General features: G+C 38.3%; 1 protein-coding gene across 1 annotated transcript in view; it reads right to left on the bottom strand.

The window, feature by feature from the left end:
- The window catches only part of AKAP6 (A kinase (PRKA) anchor protein 6), a 239,156-nt gene extending 218,607 nt beyond the window's left edge, over positions 1–20,549 (bottom strand). The window contains exon 1 of the mRNA XM_009993930.1: positions 20,226–20,549. Coding sequence (XP_009992232.1) covers positions 20,226–20,549 — 324 coding nt within the window. The remainder of the gene's footprint in view (positions 1–20,225) is intronic.
- Positions 20,550–20,793: the final 244 nt, after the last annotated feature.

The following is a 20,793-nucleotide window of genomic DNA, read 5'->3' as shown; positions in this document are numbered from 1 at the left end:
CAGGCTATAGATGTAACAAAACATTCAAACCCCCAGCCACTCTGCTCCCGTGCGTGTCATTTGGCTGGCTAGTGCTGTCCCACCAGCCTTGAACAGCTGCTGACGGGTGAAATGCATGGAGTGATGCTGCTCCTACCCAAGTCCTTCAGCCTCCACCTATCAGCATGATCATTTCCCTGCTGCACATCCAGTGTGTGTGTCCAAACTATACAATATACTTAGAGCTGCCCAGAACAGTTTATTCATATATTTTCAATATTTTCGAAGTTTATGCTTTGAAGCTTTGTTTTTTTCCTTTTTTTTTTTTTTTTTTTTTCCCTACGTCATACAAAACCTGTACCTTGTAAAAGTAATTTCTCTAATAGGGCTACAATGCAATAAAGACATTATAATCCTTTCTAGAAATAAGTCAACAAGGTACACCATTATGAACATGTTATTTAAACTTGCTAAAAAGTATCTCAAATGTGTTACTAAACTCCACATATGAGTAATTCCATAGAGTTCAAGGGCTTCCCAGGAGTATAAAGTTGCTGTAGTGCACATTAGTTTCTGGCTTTCTGTATACTAGTAAAGGCAGATGATTTGATTTTCTGTTGCTTTTTAAATTTTTCTTAATTTTGGCCTTGGTAAGGGCCTTCTACGCACTGAGTGATTTCCCAAATGCTGCTGGCTCTGCAAAAGAGTAAAGTCTGCTTGCCTGAAACAGTTTGATGAAGTGAGGCCTTCAAAATAAACTTGAAGCATTCAGTAATTGCAACTTAATAGAGAATTCCAGGAGGTTCTTGTAGATGTCTAATTTATAATTCCTTCTCTGTTGCCATTTTTCACTATCAAAATTAAGTATAAGTGCTGATAGCTGTATTTCTTAGTCAAGGCCAGATTATTCAAACAGCAAGGCAACAAATCCAGTAGCTGTTCAGTTACAAGTGCATCTTCGTGTTTAATAATGGAAAATGCAAGACTAAGTATAAAGCCTCCATTAAAGTTGGTAAGATCAGATTCCAGTTATGCAGGACCATGTGTCAAAATACACAGCCAAGTACTGACCAGTTGGTTTGCTGCAGTAACACACCACAACCATACTAGAAACTCTTTGAGGCAGAAGCAAGTCCTATACCACAAGAACCTATGCATTCATTGTTTTGAGCATCCTAGAAGAAGCACTAAAGATTTTGAACTGAACTTTCTCTTTGCTTTTGTATGGTCATAGAAATTACACAAAGCTAAACTTAAAAAAAAAAATAAAAAATAAGGCACTAGAATGAAATAAGGCCCATGTGGAGAGAACAGTATTCTTCTCTACTTCCCCCCTTGATTTCTAATGCAGTAAATACTTCTTAACCATGTGCTCTGGCAGGCCCTCTCCACAGAATGTGGCATTATGTGGCATTGGTCCAAGTTCAGAGAGAAGAGTTTTTTGAAGTAGTGATTCAGCATGGCAGCAGATGACTCTGCAATGTGCTTTGGTGAAGGACAAATAGGAAGGAAAAAATGAAAAAGGACAAGAATCAGATGCAAGTTTTGAAAGACAAAAATTGTGTGAGAGAGAAACTGAAAAGAGCAGAAAGGAAAAGAAAACAGAGAGGCTGGAAAATAAAGCTAATGACTGATAGCTAGAAACAGATTTGCAACCCAACAAAATAAAACTCCTGAGCTGGTACACACTGAAAAGTGTATTCCTTTGCATAGAGGAAAATCTCTTCTCTAGCAATTTTTAAGATATCTACATAATGTGGGACATGCTGGGGTTTTCCTTGGTAATTTTTCCAGATACCTCTGTAATAACTGCCATGTGTGGCCCTGTCATTCTGAGTTGCTATCTTTATCTGATCTTCTAACAACTCAGTAGTGAAGAAAATCTAGCTGACAATTAAAAACTGGTGCAAAATTCACAAATCAGTTCCAAATACTGTAACTTCAAAACTGAAACAGTTGCTTAAATTGCAGTAAAGATCACCGTGAAGTCTTTTTTGCTGTTGTTTTTTTTCTTAGCACTTGGAAGTAAAAACAAAAAATAAAAATAAAAATAAAACAAAAACCACAACAGAAAAAAATTGAGAGAGAAAACAAGGGTAGACACTGAGAGATATTATAAGTATTTAATTCATAATTTGGATCAAGAAAGAATCTGGAGCAGATTTTAATCAGTGAAGTTGTTCTTGCAGATCTCAGCTGAAAATCAAAAGCATCTAATTTAAATTGTGATATGGTAAAAAAGTGTATTTTCAGCATGAAGTTTGAAAAATACCACATTGCCAGTGTTCTGTGTTTCTTTAAAAGAAAACAATGCTCTTCATAACCAGAGATTTGTTATCTATGGAGAAAAGTGACTAGCTCTCTTCCCATGTATACTTTTCCTATTTACTTCTGCCTTAATCCCTCATTCTGGACTGCTGCCCCAGATTCATAAAAACGTAGATACTTAAACTACTCTTTGAAGAGCAGCTATAGTCATGTGCATCATATGCCAGAATCCAGGAGGTTACACATATTTTCAGGTAAAGCACTGCATAACATTTGCCATGTTAATCCCATATATTGAAGTAACCATTCCAAGATGCCATCCCCATGTGAAAAATAGGTAAATAAGGGATCCTGTATCTGATAATGAACAAACAAACACATACCAAACTGTCTTGTCTTCGCAGTTAAACCAGGCATCTGAACTCAGGAAGTCCCTACAAATGTTATATGAAAGAGATCCGGATGATCTCAGGAAAAAAAATATAGGATATCTTAAAAGATACCATGTCTACACAAATCTGACTGTACTGTCCTTGGAATTATCCCTCTTCCCTTTATTTTATCATGAGTATTGTGCTACCTGATAACATTTTTAAATATTCAGATTGTGAATTTAATTTATTACCTAAAAATCCCAGTTTTAATTAAAAGGTTTGTGGACTTGCTTGCTTCTTAAAAATATATTCTCAAAGTAACTTCTGAAGACCAAACAAGAATATTCAACTTAGTATTTTAGCTCGATTCTAAAGCATAGTTGGCTCATGATTTTACACATTTCTGTTTGACAATTTTGTCTGGCAGCTGCTGGACAGTGTTGAGATGTAGTGACAGATTCCTGACAAACCTTCCGTACACATATTCATGCACATATATGCCCCTATATGTATGTCAGCTATTAAAAAGAACATATTTCAGAATATCAGATCACAATCACATTGGAGATGCACATATAAAATTATCTATTCCCTATATATTACCACATAATATGATCAAATCTACAGAACCTATTCTGCAGAAACTTTACTTGCTTTCCCACCTTTTAAACGTCTGTATAATTTGTGATCAGAAGCACATGTACTCATGAGATCACAAAAAAGATTAATTGCTGCACCAAAAGATAAGACTATATATTGCAACTTATTTCAAATCCCTTTCGAAGTATTTAACCACAGCTAAGGGCAGGGATGGCTGCAGAGCCAACTGAGAAGAATAAAAGCAATATAGTTCACTGAAATTTACGAGATACATTTTCTCAGCAAATACAGATTATGAAAAGCAAGTACACTACTCAGTGGGAAAGGAAATCACAATGTATTACTAGATTCAGTAGATTTTGTACTTTGCGAAAACTTATGAAAAGTCTATCCAATTTTTGTTGTGCTACAATTGCTAATGTCATGCTGCTTTATACCTTCTAAATTACCCGTATTTTCCAAAAAGAAATTGAAACATTTTAGGAAAAAAAGAAGTGCTCCATATTTTGAAATGCTCAGACAAGGACACATGAACTTCTTCTCAATCCTCCAGAAGAAATTTCAGCCATCTCAGTCACAGGGTGGGTACTATGCATAAGGCAGCATTTCTATTAGAAGTATACACAGAGCTGTAGAGACAAGCCATTGTGTTCTCCACAAGAAAACACACAACACCCTTTTGCTATGCTTACTTGCTTGTTAGCTGTGAGATTTTAATTGAATTATTAAGGGATCACATCAATTCACAGGAGGATCCTTAATGGTTAACTACATAGAAAGGGATTTCATTCTGAGGAAGAATTAATATTATTCAAGAGGCAAATATCCAAAGATGTTTAAAAATCATAAATTTGTGGAACTTGTTCTTACTAAAATGCAAGTGTGATATATTACAGAAATATTCATGTTGCATTTCTGGCATGCAGACAGAGATCATCCTGTAACCTGAAATTTCCTCTCTTAACCCTCATAATAAAAGCCCATCAGGCTTGTTAAAAACAATGGAGCAAACTAAAAAATTCCTTACATTTTCTGCAATTTTTGTGCCTGTTTTATGACTACTCTTTTATGCCATATTAGAGTTTTTAGTTATCTATTATAAGTGACATGAATGATCAGTTTAAAAAGCAACAAAACCTGTCAGTATAATTAGTAATAAATCATATGTCCACAAAGTGTATTGAAATATTCAAGGCAAGAAAACTTCTGTAAGCATATTAGTTAACAATGTGAAGCAGAACTAGATGCCTGTTATAAAACAGAATAACAACCTGTCTTCTAAACTACATATAGACTCAAACAAATCTTCAAGAAAAAATCACCACAAGGATTTATGTGACATGGGGTTTTTTTGCGTATACTTTTGTTTATATATACCCACATATATATTTATGTATATACCACTATATAAAAGAAATTATTTCAACCAAGTCACAGTTACCATAGTAAAAATTCCCATTGCCATCCTTACTTTTAAATGAAAATAATTATATAGTGTCAACAATCTTTACTTTTAAAAGTTGCCAGTACTGAATCCTACCCATGTCATTGAAATAGCATTAATTTAGGGTTTTTTTCCAGCAAATCTGTAGATTAGTAGATGTTATTATAATCATATATACTAAACAAGAAAATAAATTGCCTCAGCAAATGTTTTGGCTAATTAATTTGCACAGTGACTTAAAATACCACATTTTTTTTTCATCATACTGAAAAGTGTTTATATAATTACATCGTTATATCCAGAAAACATTTGTGTTTGAGTCACATTAGGATACAGAATAGAGAAGACTGTAAGAGGTAACATCTGCACTGGCATTTGATATTTACTTTAATAATTCTCTAGAGACCATCAGTAGAGTTCATTAGCTCATTTTCTAAAGCCTGTATTAGCATATTTTAACACAGGAGCAATGTGAAGTCAGAAGAGCAAGAAATAATAATTATATTTGGTCAAAGTGCACTTCCATGCATTCTTATATTGATGTGGCCTAATCCAGAAATTCCAGAAAAAGTGTGTATATAAAAAATGCAGATACCCAAATGACAGTGAGAATTTGCAGATTTTCTGTTTTTAGAACTAGATGAAGAAACTAATAGTGTTAAAACACCCACTTTTTTGTATTTTAGACCTCCAATTCCCTTTTCATAGAATCATGGAATGGTTTGGGTTGGAAGGGAACTCAAAGATCACCTAGTTCCAGCTCCCCCACTTGGGCAGGGACTCTTCCCACTGGACCAGGTTGCTCAAAGCCCCATCCAACCTGGCCTTGAACACTTCCAGGGAGGGGGCAACCTGTTCCAGTGTTTTACCACCCTCACATTAAAGAATTTTTTCCTGACGTCTAATCTAAATCTACCCTATTCCAGTTTGAAACCATTTTTGCTTGTCTTGTCACTGCATGCCCTTGTAAAGAGGCACTCCCCAGCTTTCCCAGATATTGGAAGGCTGCTATGAGGTCTTCCTGGAGCCTTCCCTTTCCAGGCTGAACAGCCTCAACTCCCTCAGCCTGTCTTAATAGGAGAGATGCTTCCATCCTCTGATCATCCTCATGGCCCTCATCTAGACTCACTCCAACAACTCTATGTCCTTCTTATGTTAGGGGCCTCAGAACTGGACATAGTACTCCGGGAGAGTTCTCACCTAGAGAGTGGGGCAGAGGAGGAGAATTACCTCCCTTGACCAACTGGCCACACTTATTTTGATCAGTCCAGGATACAGCTGGCTTTCTGGGCTGCAACCACACTCTGTCTGCTCCTGTTGAGCTCCTCATCAACCGACACACTCAAGTCCTTCTCCTAAGCACCATTCTCACTTTGTTCTCTGCCCAGCCTGTATTTGTGACTGGGGTCGCCCTGACCCAGGTGCAGAACCATGCACTTGGCCTTGTTCAACTTCATGAGGTTGCTATGGACCCACCTCTCAAGCTTGTCAAGGTCCCTCTGGATGATGTCCCATAGCTCACATGTGTCAACTGCACAACTCAGCTTGCTGTCATCAGCAAACTTGCTGAGGTTGCACTCACTCCCACGGTCCCTGTCACTGACAAAGGTGCTAAACACTGTGGGTCCCAACACCAACCCCTGAGAAATGCCATTTGTGACTGATCTCCGCTTGGATATGGAGCAGTTGACTGCAACTCTGAGTGCAATCATCCAACCAATTTCTCATCTGCTGAGTGGTTCATCCATCAAGTCCATGTCTCTCCAACGTAGAGACAAAGATGTTGCATGGAACAGTGTAAAATATTTTTCACAAGTTCAGGAAGACGACATCAGTTGCTCTTCCCTTACCTATCAATGCTGTAATCCCATTTTAGAAGGCCACTAAATTTGTCAGGCACAAGCTGACTGTCACCAATCACCTCCTCGTTTTCCCTTTCACAGGCAAATGTTCGCCTTCCTTCTCCTGAGTCTCCTGACTGCTGAGTAATCCAAATGTATATTTAGGACAATCTTAATACCTCTGTAGCATTGCAGATGCTACTCTGCTCATATCTACACCTCCCTGAATCACCCATGACCTTTTTGTGTCCAAATATATTGCTCAGAAATTAATGAATGCACCTCTACCCTTGCAAGAAGAGCACTCCCTTGAAAGTAATGTCACAGGTTGCAGTATTTTTGCCCGATGCATCTTTACTGGTTTGCTTTGAGGAAAATCAAGGTGATTTAAGCAGCTTTTCAGAGTCTACCCTTGCAGTAAGGAGAGGGCTTAGATGCTCCACACATTGCTTACAATTTCTTTCCAAAAGTCATGCATATGGACCTCAAATCAGTCAATTAGGTAACCTTCTCTTTTCTTTTTCCTTTTTTCCTTTTTCTTATTTTTCCTTTTTTTTTTTTAACTTTTTTTTTCCCCCTCTCTTTTTTCTTTTGCTCAAGACTAGAAGGGATATCCACTCCTGGTGTCTTCTACCACTCCAAGAATTATTCAAGTCCCTTTGTCAGAGTAGCAGTAATTCCAAGCTTTTTTGTTGGCATCCTTTCCCTGATCCTCTAGAGATAAAGTCCAAGCTTAAAAACGGGTATTGTACACTGTCTGCAACATTAATTATTTATTAATTTATCCTGATAAATTATGCAAGCCTGATCCTCCATTATCACTGTAGTTATCAGTTAAATGCTTCCAGCTCTTAGCTAATTTCATTCCCTTGATACATAGATAACAGCAGACTAACCAAGTCATTCTTAGTCTTCTACTCCTGTATCACAAGATATAGGAGTCTCTTATTTCTCCATTTTGCTTCTTTTTATTAGCTCCCAATTCTTTCATCCTCTTATTATAATCTAACCAGAAGCCTTCCATCTTCATTTGATCCCTCAAATAATGACCAGCTTTCTTCAGAAGAACTGAATCTCCAGTAAAGTATGTATGCTCCTTCTATGTCCACAGTATGTCTCCTATATCAATAGACTTGTTTACTAAATTCTAACAGGAGAAAAAAAAAAAATTTAACTTCATTGTGTCTGCAGACTTAACCATATTGTCAAGAGAGAGGGAAAGATTTTTTTCTGTTATGCTGAATGGCACAGTTTAAATCCATCAAATTTTTTAAAAGTATTGGGTTAACCTTCCATTATTGTCAATAGGCATTAGTTAAATCCTAAAGATATAAAATACCATTTCAGAATTGCAGAATTCTCTACAACTGCACTAGATTTTAATATAAAATTATATTACAAATCTTGGTGTGTATTGTTTTTTTCTAACATTCCAATTGAAAAACAGATTGTCTGAATGTTAATAAACCAATATAGTCACCAGCAACACTCAGGTACCTGAAGTTAAATTAATGTAAAAACCTACATAGGCGTAAGAGATACTCGCTTAGTATAAAATATTTGTAATACCACAAATTGTTTCAGCACTAACAATAATATATAACTAGCAGTAATCCAATACACTAATGTGTTTCTTGAGAAACATTATAAGCAATCAGAAAGTTATTATTTTTTCCATTAGGAACTTAAGATTGGGCCTTCAGGAATACATTTGTAACAGACTTCAACAACCAGAGCAGAATAAACACTAGGATAGAAGATAGACAACAAAGTTGTCATCTTGCTTTGTTGCCATTTAGCTCATAGATATCTAAATAGCACAGGTACACCTATGTTGCTCATTAAAGTATCCAGCTGCCTAAAAATTTGCATTTCTGAGCTCAGACTACCACCAGTCCTGGCAAGTCTGAGCAACTTTGCACCTCATTTCTAAGCCTAATTACTGCCTAGAAAATTGACATGTACTTCATCATCATTTTCATCCTTGAAGTCACTGACTCTGTAGGTGAGTAAAAGAAAAAGTGTAGAAATGCTGTACAAGCTGGAAGGATTCCAAACAGTGTGACTGTTTGACCAAATAGATTTTGAGAGACTAGTATTTATTTCTGGTATTCCATGTCTGCCATTCTGGTTTTGTTGTGGTTTTTTTTCCAAAGCAGAGAAATATGCTCAGGGCACAGAGGAAAATGTAAGAAGTTTTTAAAATGTAGGCACACTCAATTACTCAGAAAATAAGAAAAGCTGATAAACCCTCCTGTTTGATGTTCAAGCCAAGACTGTAAATGAAGAGTAGCCTGTGCAAAGCCCAGCTTCAGAACAGTTAATCTGCATTTACCAGAACTGATGCTCAACTGTCCTATTGAATGATATGATTCCACCAAGATGTTCAGAGTCAAACTAAATAAGAATATAACTTCTTAACCAACCAATTACTTCCTTTAAATTGTATATGAAATCTTGGGTTGACACAGCATAAAACTAATACATATAGTGGATACACTCTACCAATACATAGACATACCAAGTTCTCGTAACACCTTATATAGATATGCGATATATATATATATATATGTATTTGTGGATCATCTGCTCCTGTAGAGTTATTTATGAGTGCTTGACATTCTTGGAGTGCATAATGTATTCAGTCTTAACAAATATGATAGGTAGTACAAATAATTTAAATAGAATATCCACAACACATCTGTTTTTATCCTAATAAATCCTATTAGCCACTGGTTAAATGCTGGGAGAACTAAAGCACATAGAGTTGACCCACTGCAGTTGTTGGGATGAGTGCACAGTAAGTTTAGCATGAGACTAGAGGCTTAGCTAGAATGTTCTCTTAATCCTAACTCTTCACCTCCAAAAAAAAAGGCATTTCACCAATACCAGTGTAACATAAACATATAATATGTGCTTATATAAATACATTCCACTGGCAATGTTCCATATAGATAAATGTGTTTATTATCTAGTCTTTCACCATAGTTCCATAAGCAAAAACTTGGTTTTGATCTGCAGCCAGTCAGGTAGCATATTTCTGCCTATGTTGTATATGTATTAAGCCCTCTGGCTAAAAAAAAAAAAAAAAAAAAGTCCCATCTGCAGTTACTTAGATTGCAATCTACAAAGACTGTCAAATCTTTGGAATCACTAAGCATAAAAAGCACTGTAATACATGGTATGTTTACAGAGAAAGTACTATTTGTTTGGTGTTCAAGTGCTTCATAAACATATGACTTGTCATCAGATGAGATTTTGAGTTGGATTTTGAAAAAAGGAAAAAAAAAAGATAACAGCAAATTGGTTTTGCATATATTTTCCTTTAAATAAGTAATCCAACACAGAAATAACCCATATGTTGCACATAGAACCAAGATCTAAACTTTTTTTACCAAATGTGCAGTAAAGAAACCCTGATCCTCAGAACTGTGAGTACAATACAGCTACAGCTACCATTTTCATTTTTTAATGCTTTTAAAACTATAGTGGACACCAGAAGTTCAACTAATTCAAGAAAATGTTCTTTTAAAAGATCTCCAGCAAATTTTGGTTTAATCATGCTTGTTGATAGTTTCACAGATTTCATAGTTTCATAGGATGGTTTAAGTTGGAAGGGACCTTAAAATCATCTAGTTCCAACCCCCCAGCTTAGGCAGGGGCACCTCCTACTAGACCAGGTTGCTCCAAGCCCCATCCAGCCTGGCTTTGAACAATTCCAGGGATGGGGCATCCACAACTTTCCTTGGCAACCTGTTCCCATGTTTCATCACCCTCACACTGAAGAATTTCCTCCTAATGCCTAACCTAAATCTCCCCTCTCCCAGTTTTAATCCATTACCCCTTGTCTTTTCACCACAAGCCCTTGTGAAGAGTCCCCCCCAGCTTTCCTGTAGGCCTCCTTTGGAAGGCCACTGTGAGGTCCCCCCAGAGCTTTGTCTTCTCCAGGCTGAACAATCCCAACTCTGTCTTCATAGGAGAGGTGCTCCAGCCCTCAGATCATCTTTGGGGCTTTCCTCTGGACTTTCTCAAGGATGTCCATGTCCTTCTTAGGTTGGGAGCTCCTGAACTAATGTCCTTTATGTGATTTTACTTTTCAGTTAAGTCCCTTCTAAGCAGCTACTGCTGATGAAATTAACAGCAAGTTTACTAGTCAGTATCTGCCTCTAGGACTGATAACACTCAATGTTTATAGTTACAGCAAAAGAACAGTATGTAGAACTAAGGTCACCGCTTGGTTCTGAAGAAAACATCATATGCTCTGGAAACAGGAGGGAATAAGGAAACACATCTGAGACCCTCCTCTGGGGAAGAGTGGGCCAGACAGGCAACCAAAGTTAACCAAATTAAGTATCCCATCCCAAACATATCACAGAATATTAAGGATTGTAAGTGACCTCTGAAGATCATCAAGTCCAACTCCCCTGCCGAAGCAGGACAAAAACAAGAACAACAAAAAACCAAACCATGCTAACTAGGGCAGATCACTCAGAAAGGCATCCAGACAGGTCTTGAAAGTCTCCAGAGAGGAGACTCCACAACCTCTCTGGGGAACCTGTTCCAGTGCTCCATAAACCTCATAGTAAAGAAGTTCTTCCTCATGTTGAGGTGGAACTTCCTGTGCTCAAGTTTGAATCCATTGCCCCTCCTCCTATCACACAGCACAACTGAAAAGAGCTTGTCCCTATTTTCTTGATGCCCAACCTTCATGTATTTATACACATTAATTAGATCCCCTCTCAGTCTTCTCCTCTCAAGACTGAAAAGCTCCAGGTCTCTTAGCCTTTCCTCATAAGGCAGGTGTTCCAGTCCCTGAAACATGTCATACCAGATCTAAATTTGAGGGATCACAAGGGGCTTGCTCTCTTCTTTGTCCATGGCCAGCATCCTGGGAGAACTCCATCCATTTACCTGCATTTGATCCTAAACACTGTATTCCTGCATCCCAGCATTCCAGCTCTCATCTGCCATTGATTCCAAGAGTCAAGTCTGGGACTTTTCCAGGGCCTGCCTTGTAGCATCAGTGGTGACATGGGTGTTATTGGGAGGTGGGTTGAAAGCACAATAGTGTATTTGTATATATTTCATCACTTTTTCTTTTCATCACTACTGTCTCATTAAAGCCGTATTGTTTAGTTTCCAACCCATGAGAGCCTTTCTCCCTTATTCTCTCTCTTTTCCCTGGCAGGGAAGGGAGGGGGGTTAACAGAGAGCAATCTGCCATTCGTTTAATTGCCAGCCCAGCGTTAAAACATGACAGTGGTCCATCCATTAAACCCGTATTGCTCCAGTTTGGATACCAGGATGTCACATAAGACAGTGTCAAAAGCTTTGCACAGGTCCAGGTAGATGATGTCAGTTGCTCTTCCTTTGTCCACCAATGCCATGACCCCATTGTAGAAGGCCACCAAATTAGTCAGGCAGGATTAGCCCTTGGTGAAGCTGTGTTGGTTTTCACCAATCACCTCTTTGTTTTCCAAGTGCCTTAGCAGAGCCTTCAGGAGGATCTGCTCCATGATCTTGCCAGGCACAGAGGTGAGACTGACTGCTCTGTAGTTCCCTCAGTCTTCCTTTTTTCCTTTCTTGAAAATGGGGTTTATGTTTCCCCTTTTCCAGTCAGTGGGAATTTTGCCAGGCTGCCGGATATGATAGACAGAGTCTTTGCAAATTCATTAGCCAGTTTTTTCGGGATCCGTGGATTAATCCCATCAGGTCCCATGGACTTGTGCACCTTCAGGTCCTTTGGATGGTCTCAAACCTGCTCTTCTCCTACAGTGGGGAGATCTTCCTTTTCACAGTCCATGACTTTCAAAACTGTAGTTTTGTAACTAACTTGGATGGTGTGACCAAAGCCTTCGCTGGTGAAGACTGAGGCAAAGTCGTTATCATGTACCTCAGCCTTATGTCCTGCCTGGCCATGTTTCCAGTTTCATTCTAAAATGGGCCCACATTTCCCTCATCTTCCTCTTATTGCTGACATTACCTGTAGAAACCTTTCTTGTTCTTAACATCTCTGGCCTGGTCCAGCTTTATCTGTGCTTTGGCCTTCCTTACCTGATCCCTTGCTTCCCTGACAACTTGTCTGTACTCCCTGAGGTTACCTGTTCCTGATTCCACTCTCTGTATACCTTGCTTTTACATTTAACTGTGTCCAGGAGCACCTTGTTCATCCACGCAGGCCTCCTGGCTCTCCTGTCTGCCTTCCTTTTTGTTGGGACACAAAGTCCTAGGCATGGAGGAGGTGATCATGGACCAGCTTTCCTGAGCTCCCCTCCAGGGATTTGTCCCACAGTACCCTACCAAGCAGATCGTTGAAGAGATCAAAATCTGCTCTCTTGAAATTGAGGGTAGTGAGTTTGCTTCACTCCTTCCTCACTGCCTTAAGGATCCTGAATACAACTGAGCCATGGTCAACGCAGCCTAGTCTCCCGTTAAGTTGTACATCATCAACCAGCCTGTCTCTGTTGGAGACTACAAAGTCCAGCAATGCACCTTTTCTTGTTGGTTCCTCTACCATTTGGAGGAGGAAGTTGTCATCAGTGCATTCCAGGAACTTCCTGGATTGCTGGTGCTTTGCTGTGTTGTCCCTCCAGTAGATATCAGGGGTGGTTGAAATCCCCCATGAGGACTAGGGCCGGTGAGCTCGAAGATGTTGCTGTCTACCTCATCCGCTCAGTCAATCTGTTCTGATGACCTGTAGCAGATGCCTACTATGACATCTCCTGCCCCTGTCTTCCCTTTAACTCTGACCCATAAAGTTTCAGTTGACTCCTCCTCCATCCCCTGACGGAGCTCTACTGACTCCAGCTGGTCATTGATATAGACGGTGACATTCAATTATTTCAGATTTTAATTTTAACCTTTTCAGATTAATTTTCCCAGAAAAGTTTACAGCTTAAACAGGACTAAGGAGGCTCAAATTCACCACGTCATTAGTTTAAGACAGTCCCTTTGACATGCCTTGTCCTACACTTCTAGGACATCTTGTCTACTTCAGTATAAAAGAAGTTGCATTTTCCCTGTGTTAAGGTCCACTTTAATTTTAGAAGGTTTGGTGTGCACATTCTGTCCTCTAGTGATAGACAATCTAAAATGGTTCTCAAAACCTGAAAACCCCATTTCAGAGTGGAGACGCTTTATTGCACAGATAACCCGTAAATGCTCATTTTTGTTAACTGAATTGCATTTAAATTATTTTTTAACTAGTTTTATTTCTTACGTAACTTAAGGTGATAGGATTGTTAATAGTGACAAAATCAAATAATTAAAATATTATTGGCTCTCAACCTATTTGCCAGACCTGAGACTCTTCGCAAATAGCAACACTTCCACAAATTTATGTGCAAAAACTTGTTGATCCTCATATCTAAGTACAATAATATGTCTTCAAGTTGTCTTCATTGAGCTCTAAGTGGTATATTTTTACTTTTATACACAATCATACTAACCCACATATGGAAGCTATAAAACTATTTGTCAGAGAAATTTACTTAATGAAGCATAACTGTTAAACACACCCAGAAGTCTTCTCAGAAATACCTCTGTGGATGTAAGTCAGTATTTCCCTTTAACTCAAGAGCGACTAATAAATTTTCATAGCAATGCTTTGCTTGAAATATCAGGATCATATCTTGCATGTACACAAAACAGCTCATCCAAGATGTAGTCAGCTTCTACAATTTAGGTTTTATTTTCATCTGTTGAATGTAAGAATTATAACTTGTGGCAAACTTCTGTCAAGGCAGTCCATACAGTATTTCCATTAGTATCTTCATCGATATATCCTTTCATAAAGACTGTCACCAATATTTTCTGTGATCGTTTGTAAAAGACCAATGATGACACAAAGCTGGGAGGAGTGGCTGACACACCAGAGGGCTGTGCTGCCATTCAGAGGGACTTGGACAGGCTGGAGAGTTGGGCAGGGAGATACCTGATGAAATTCAACAAGGTGAAGTGTAGAGTTTTGCATTTGGGGAAGAACAACACCATGTACCGGTACAGGTTGGGGGCTGACCTGCTGAAGAGTAGTGTAGGTGAAAGAGACCTGGGAGTCCTGGTAGACAGGAGGATGACCGTGAGCCAGCAATGTGCCCTTGTGGCCAAGAAGGCCAATGGCATCCTGGGGTGCATTAGAAAGGGTGAGGTTAGTCGGTCAAGGGAGGTTCTCCTGCCCCTCTGTTCTGCATTGGTGAGGCCGCATCTGGAGTATTGTGTCCAGTTCTGGGTCCCTCAGTTCAAGAAGGACAGGGAACTGCTTGAAAGAGTCCAGCGCAGAGCTACAAAGTTGATGAAGGGAGTGGAACATCTCCCTGATGAGGAAAGGCTGAGGGAGCTGGGTCTCTTTAGCTTGGAGAAAAGGAGACTGAGGGGTGACCTCATCAATGTTTACAAATATGTAAGGGGTGAGTGTCAGGGAGATGGAGTTCGGCTTTTCTCAGTGATGACCAGTGATAGGACAAGGGGTAATGGGTGTAAATTGGAGCATAGGAGGTTCAAGGTGAATATCCGAAAAAAAAAATTTATTGTGAGAGTGACAGAGCCCTGGAACAGGCTGCCCAGGGAGGTTGTGGAGTCTTCTTCACCGGAGACATTCAAAACCCACCTGGATGCGTTCCTGTGTGATGTACTCTAGGTGACCCTGCTCTGGCAGGGGGGTTGGACTAGATGATCTTTCGAGGTCCCTTCCAACCCCTATGATTCTATGTTACGGTAACATGATGAGGCTTAGTTCTTTTCCAAGTTCTATTATAATTCACAGTTGTCTATACAGTCTGGAGATTTGAACTCTAGAAAAACTTAAACTGAGCACTTAGAGAAAGGTGGTTTAGCTGAAAAGATATACAACTGCAGAAGCAAGGTATGTTGTCACAGCCTTAGAATAATAGAGCCATTGAGACTCATCAAACCAAAAGTGAGAAGAAAGAACAATCCTCTTTCTGAAGTTACAGGAAGACGTGCTGTAGATGAGGTACTTCATCAGTGATGCTAATATTTAATAAGTCCTTTTACAGACAAATATAAAGACAGCATTGAGTTGCAAGTTACAAGAAATTGAACTTACTGGCATTATCTTCCAGACTCAGCCATATTTTAGGTGACTAATTTTAACATCTGAAAAACAATACTGATTTTTCTTTTGAAAGGAGCTGATATATATTTAAAAACAGTTGAAAAGTACTCAGAAAAATAATTCGGCCTAGCCTTCAGTATTTATTTGATAAACACAACATTATTTAATACTACTAATTTTATAACAGCCTACGGAATTCAAGACAAAAGGATGAGAAATTCACCTACTTTCTGTAGATGTAAAACCATGGTTTTAGAGTTTTTCAAAATGCTTTTAATTGAGTGGAAAAAAGGAATATTCTTTATCTAACTACAGATGTATTACAAATATCATTTAATATCTTGTTTGATAATACTTTGCTCCTTTAAGTACAAGGCGAAAAGCAACTAAAAATTCCTTGGTCACCAAAAAAACAGAAACAGAGACAGCAAAAAGATAATGGTTACATGATATTTGATCTGTGTCCAAAGTTCATTAAAACCTTATAGGAGTCAGAAGGAAAGATGAAAGATCCACTCAAGAAAGGTTTGAGGCTGACCTAGGTATCCTGGAAAAAAGATGACTGAAGTCTCTCTGCCTGGAAAGAGAGAAAACATCAGTGGTCTGCAAAGACCTAAAGACACTATAATAACATAACGTGTGTTTGTTTCTTTTTCAGAAAATAACATATGCTTCAGACATTTAAGTCATAAAGTTGTGCAGCCAGTGCTTTACTCCTCAATAAGTTAGAAGTTAAGAGATGTATCAAATACTGGAGATTATATTAGATCATCCAAAATGACCCTTCCCTGAGAGGGTTAAGGGATATGAAATAACGTAGAATAGGAGTTGAATCCAAATTGGACCTCAGGAGGATTTCCAAGAAAGACTTCTTTTTGTAAAAGCAAGCATATTTTATTCAGAATAAAAACCCTAAATGGATCATGAAATCATCTCAGTAAGTTAACACAACACAAGGACAGAGAGAGCACTTTAAGATTTGCTTATAGTAAAAACATATTTTTTTAATCTCTTTTACAAATATTTGCAATCAGTAACAGCTACATTAAATGTGCTAGAGAGATATAAATGTGTCTTAGCACAGCTTGAGTTAAGAGTGATGGCCAGATAAGTGACTAATAGAAGGCAGTCTGGACCCCAGAGAGCTATGATTCATGCATCTTGCTTACTGAAGCACTCATGTGAAGCTGAGATTTCCAGGAAATTTCCCAAGGGATGACATAAAAAAAGACTCCCACTCACGATGAATGGCTAGTTCTGAGAAAGGGCATTGCAAAAGTGAGAGAAACTAGCATTTTCAAAGGATCAGTGGTGGCTAGTAAAACCCTGAGTCACATAGCATGAAAAGAGACTGCCGGCAAACACCAAAATCCTCCCAGGAAAAGCCACAGAAAAACAACCACACTCTTGATTACAAAAAGAGCAGAGGCACAGATTTACAACAGGGATACAGAGCAAATATTCACAAGAGAAGGAGATTATCTGTTTGCTGAACAATTTTTCCAAAGAATAACATAAAAAGTCTGCTATGGCCTAGATCCTCAAACCAGCCCTATTACCACAAACCAACTCAAAACCAGACAAAGGAAATCAACTTCAAACATCCAAAACAAAGATAAAGCTGACTGAAAATGGGATTAAACCTCTCCTGGCTGAGGAAAACAACCTATGACAAAATGAAAAAATGCTTGCTTTACTGCTACATTTGCAGTTTAACAATTATATACAGAAACTATTATGCTAGTAAGTTAGGATTTCAGACTTATAGACTTAATATCCTGACTCTGTACCATTCATTTTTGTCTTTATGATTTGGACAATGGAGTAGAGAAGGCTTCTTAAACTTGCAGATGACAAAAATATATATGCTTGGGGGAGATACTTCAAATGTAACAGAAGACACATTTGGAACCGAGGAAGTCATGTACACATATAAGAAAGAAGATTAAAAAAAATAAAGTTCAAGAGTGGACCAAGGCAAATCCTACATGTAAAACTTGAAAAAGGTGAAAAACCCATAGCGCAGCAAAGGAGTTTGTGAGTTGCAGTGAAACACAAGCTGAACGTGAATCAACCATCTCCTGCTGTTGGGGGGAGGCGCAGGGGGAAAAAACAACGAAAAAAGAAACACCACAAAAACACACAACAAACCAAAATACTAAATGGGAAAGTATCGTTTGAAAGACATGTGAAATATTTTTCCAGTCTACTCAACTATTGCAAAGTTTCACACTGGGCTTTCTGTCCAGCCTGGGCACAACAATTCCAGAAAGAACCAGATCATTTGGAAGGAGCTCCTCACTGAGAATTATCAGATCACAGAAGAAATAAAAGAGGAGCTATATGAGGTTATATTTGGGACCTTTTTCCTTAGCTGGTTTTCAATAAGTTACGTAATGCAAGGCAGTACAAGGATAAACAATTTAAAATATAGCTAAGTCTGAATAAAAGCATTTCCACAAGACTTGCTTTTACAGTATTATCTTTATCAGTACACATTTCATAGAGTCATAGAATGCTAAGGGCTTGAAGGAACCTTTAGAGAACATCTAGTCCAACCCCCCTGCCAGAGCAGGACCACCTAGGGCAAGCCACTCCAGAACCTCTCTGAGCAGCCTGTTCCAGTGCTCTGTCATCCTCACAGTAAAGAAGTTTCTTCTAAAGCAAGCAGGTTACAGAAGTGTTGTATTCCTCATATGTTTGCTAAGACTTTGTTGCATTTTTTCTATGACCTTATATCTTTTTGAAAGTTCTTTCATTTTATGTTAGTTAGTCTGTGAAAATTTTAAAAGTATGTAACAAGTTTTAAAAATATCTTTAAATACAAGTGATTTTCATGCATGCAAGCAGTAACACACATGTATAAACATACAGAAAAGAACACTTCCCTGGGTGTCCAGGGTCTGTACATAGAATATTTGACAGCCTCAACAGCAACCCTCCCACCTCCCAGGCTGACAAGTCAGATAATTGCAGATATTTGAGATTCCTTCATGATATTTTTTTGCCATTTTTTACAGTTGCATTAACCAGATTTCTTTCTAGTCCCAAAAAATCCCTCCATGCTACAGCAACTGCTTACACAGAAAAAAAAACATTACGAAAGTATTTTATTAACTATCATTGGCACTTACAACTTCACAAATAAACTCTAAAAAGGAGGAAAATGTGAGGAATGCTATTCATGCACTCACCTCCACTTGGAAACACGTGTGAGGGTGAGTTATATGTAAAGAATATTCCCATTTTGTAAGCAGACACAATTCAGTTTTGTTTGCTCTCTGAGCCAGCCCCAAGTTGTGTGTGAATACCATCAGCAAGCTCCACATCTCTTTAATTTAATCTCAGCACTGCATAAATGTAGCCACAAGGAATTCTAGATCAGAACTGGAACTAAGTCCAGCAAGATTTGCTGTGTTGCCTGCAGAAATACCTTTTTTTGGTGTATTTGCTAAAAACCTACTGCACGTTGTGGATATAGCCCTTTCTCTCATCAAAAGCTGGCAATATCTACCCCAAATTTTTCATTAAAATGGTAGGACCATAAAAATAATCAAGATCAGCTTATTATTTGGTTAGGATTGATTGCAGTATAGTTGCTTTATGGTTAGCATTAGTACACAGAATTGTATTTTATGATAGTCTACAGCTTCACTCTTAAAATAAACACAAATAAAATACCATCTCACTGAGTAGGAAGGAAGACTGTTCACATGAACAAGCCTTAGAAAGAAACTCTGAAGACAGCTCAGTCTGAAGAGATAACATGTGCCTGCTATTTTTGGAGATTGCTTGTTGCCTTCAAAAGCATGCTTCATCTGCTGCAGCAAACCAAGCCGCACAAACAAACATACACATACACTCCCAGACACTGTTTCTTTTAATTTCACCTTGAATTTCCTTAATATGTTTAAATATTCAATCCAAATATTTAATTCTGGGACAGATTCTGTTTAAAGATACTTGTGTTCAGTTGTTGGGTTGGAGGAAGGAAGATTGTTGCTCTTTTAGTTTACACAAAACACAGATTTTTATTTTTTTTTTAAAAATCAGTCTTGCTAAAGCATTTTCTTGCTGGAGAAAAAAAAAATTTGTTGATTTAGTGGCTGTGACTGTTCAGATCTTACCACTTCATATTTCTTACCAAGACTCAGATCTGAAAAAAAATTCTACACCTTTACTATTTTGTGTGTAGTCCCACCTGAGTTCAATCTTCACATAAACTTTACATGACTGAAAAGCCAGGCTTTACACCATCTTTCTATGCTACTGTCTCTGAAACTTGCCTAGCTTTCAAATGAGTCATCACAAATTTGGGAGCTTTAGGTACTGAAGCCCATTACACTTAATGGGAATATTTCTGGGCAGTGAGGTTACTGTTAGTGTTGCAGTAGCTGCTGTTGGAGTGTGAACACGTTCATTAATATGGTTATGACTGCTGAATTAAGTGATGAGTAAATAATGTTGAAAAAAATCTGAGAATTATAAAGTTTCTATTATCCCCCTGAAAAGGACTTACTGACTTTTCAATACCAGCTGTCAGACATGCTACAACAGTTATGAAAAGCTCTTTTGTTAACTGTACCAGTAGCAGAGTCAAATAAACCACCTTCAATGAAAAGTCTGCAACATAAAATTCATCCTACCTTCAGCTGCACTAGATGCACATCCACATGCTTGCTATCTGAGTCCTGCTGGACAGAGTAAGTCAGATCCCTGACTCTTTCAGACGTCATCCGAAGCCAGGTCTCAATTTCTGGCAAGTGAAGAACAATCTTCCAATCGGCCCCAGTATGTAGAGGAGGAGGCTTTTCATATTGCTGGCCAGAATCAAGCTCCTTCATGACATCCTCTTCCCCTTCTTGTTCCACTGTAGGAGTCATGTTTATAAGCATGGGAGATGCATCAGATGGCATGGGATCTAGTTCTTGTGTTCTCATGGGAGAAAGTGCTACATCCATGGCTAACATGGGAAAGCCTAAATCACAATTCTCTCCAAAATAGCTGCAAAGATAAAAAGAAGAGAGACTACTGTTTCGAGACCAAATTTTGCAGTCAAAATGATTACAAGACAAGGACTAAATGGCAATATCTGAGAAGTATCATAATTCTAAATAAATTCTTTGACATGCAAATATACACTAGAATTTCAAGAATAAATAAATTATTTTAATTAGTTTTGCTGATTTGAACAAAGTTTATCTGTTTGAGAAA

The sequence above is a fragment of the Chaetura pelagica genome, unplaced genomic scaffold (genome assembly GCF_000747805.2).
Source record: "Chaetura pelagica isolate M959 unplaced genomic scaffold, ChaPel_1.0 scaffold11, whole genome shotgun sequence".
NCBI lineage: Eukaryota > Metazoa > Chordata > Aves > Apodiformes > Apodidae > Chaetura > Chaetura pelagica.
The sequence above is the reverse complement of the archived record's forward strand: the minus strand, read 5'-3'. Positions and strand labels throughout refer to the sequence as shown.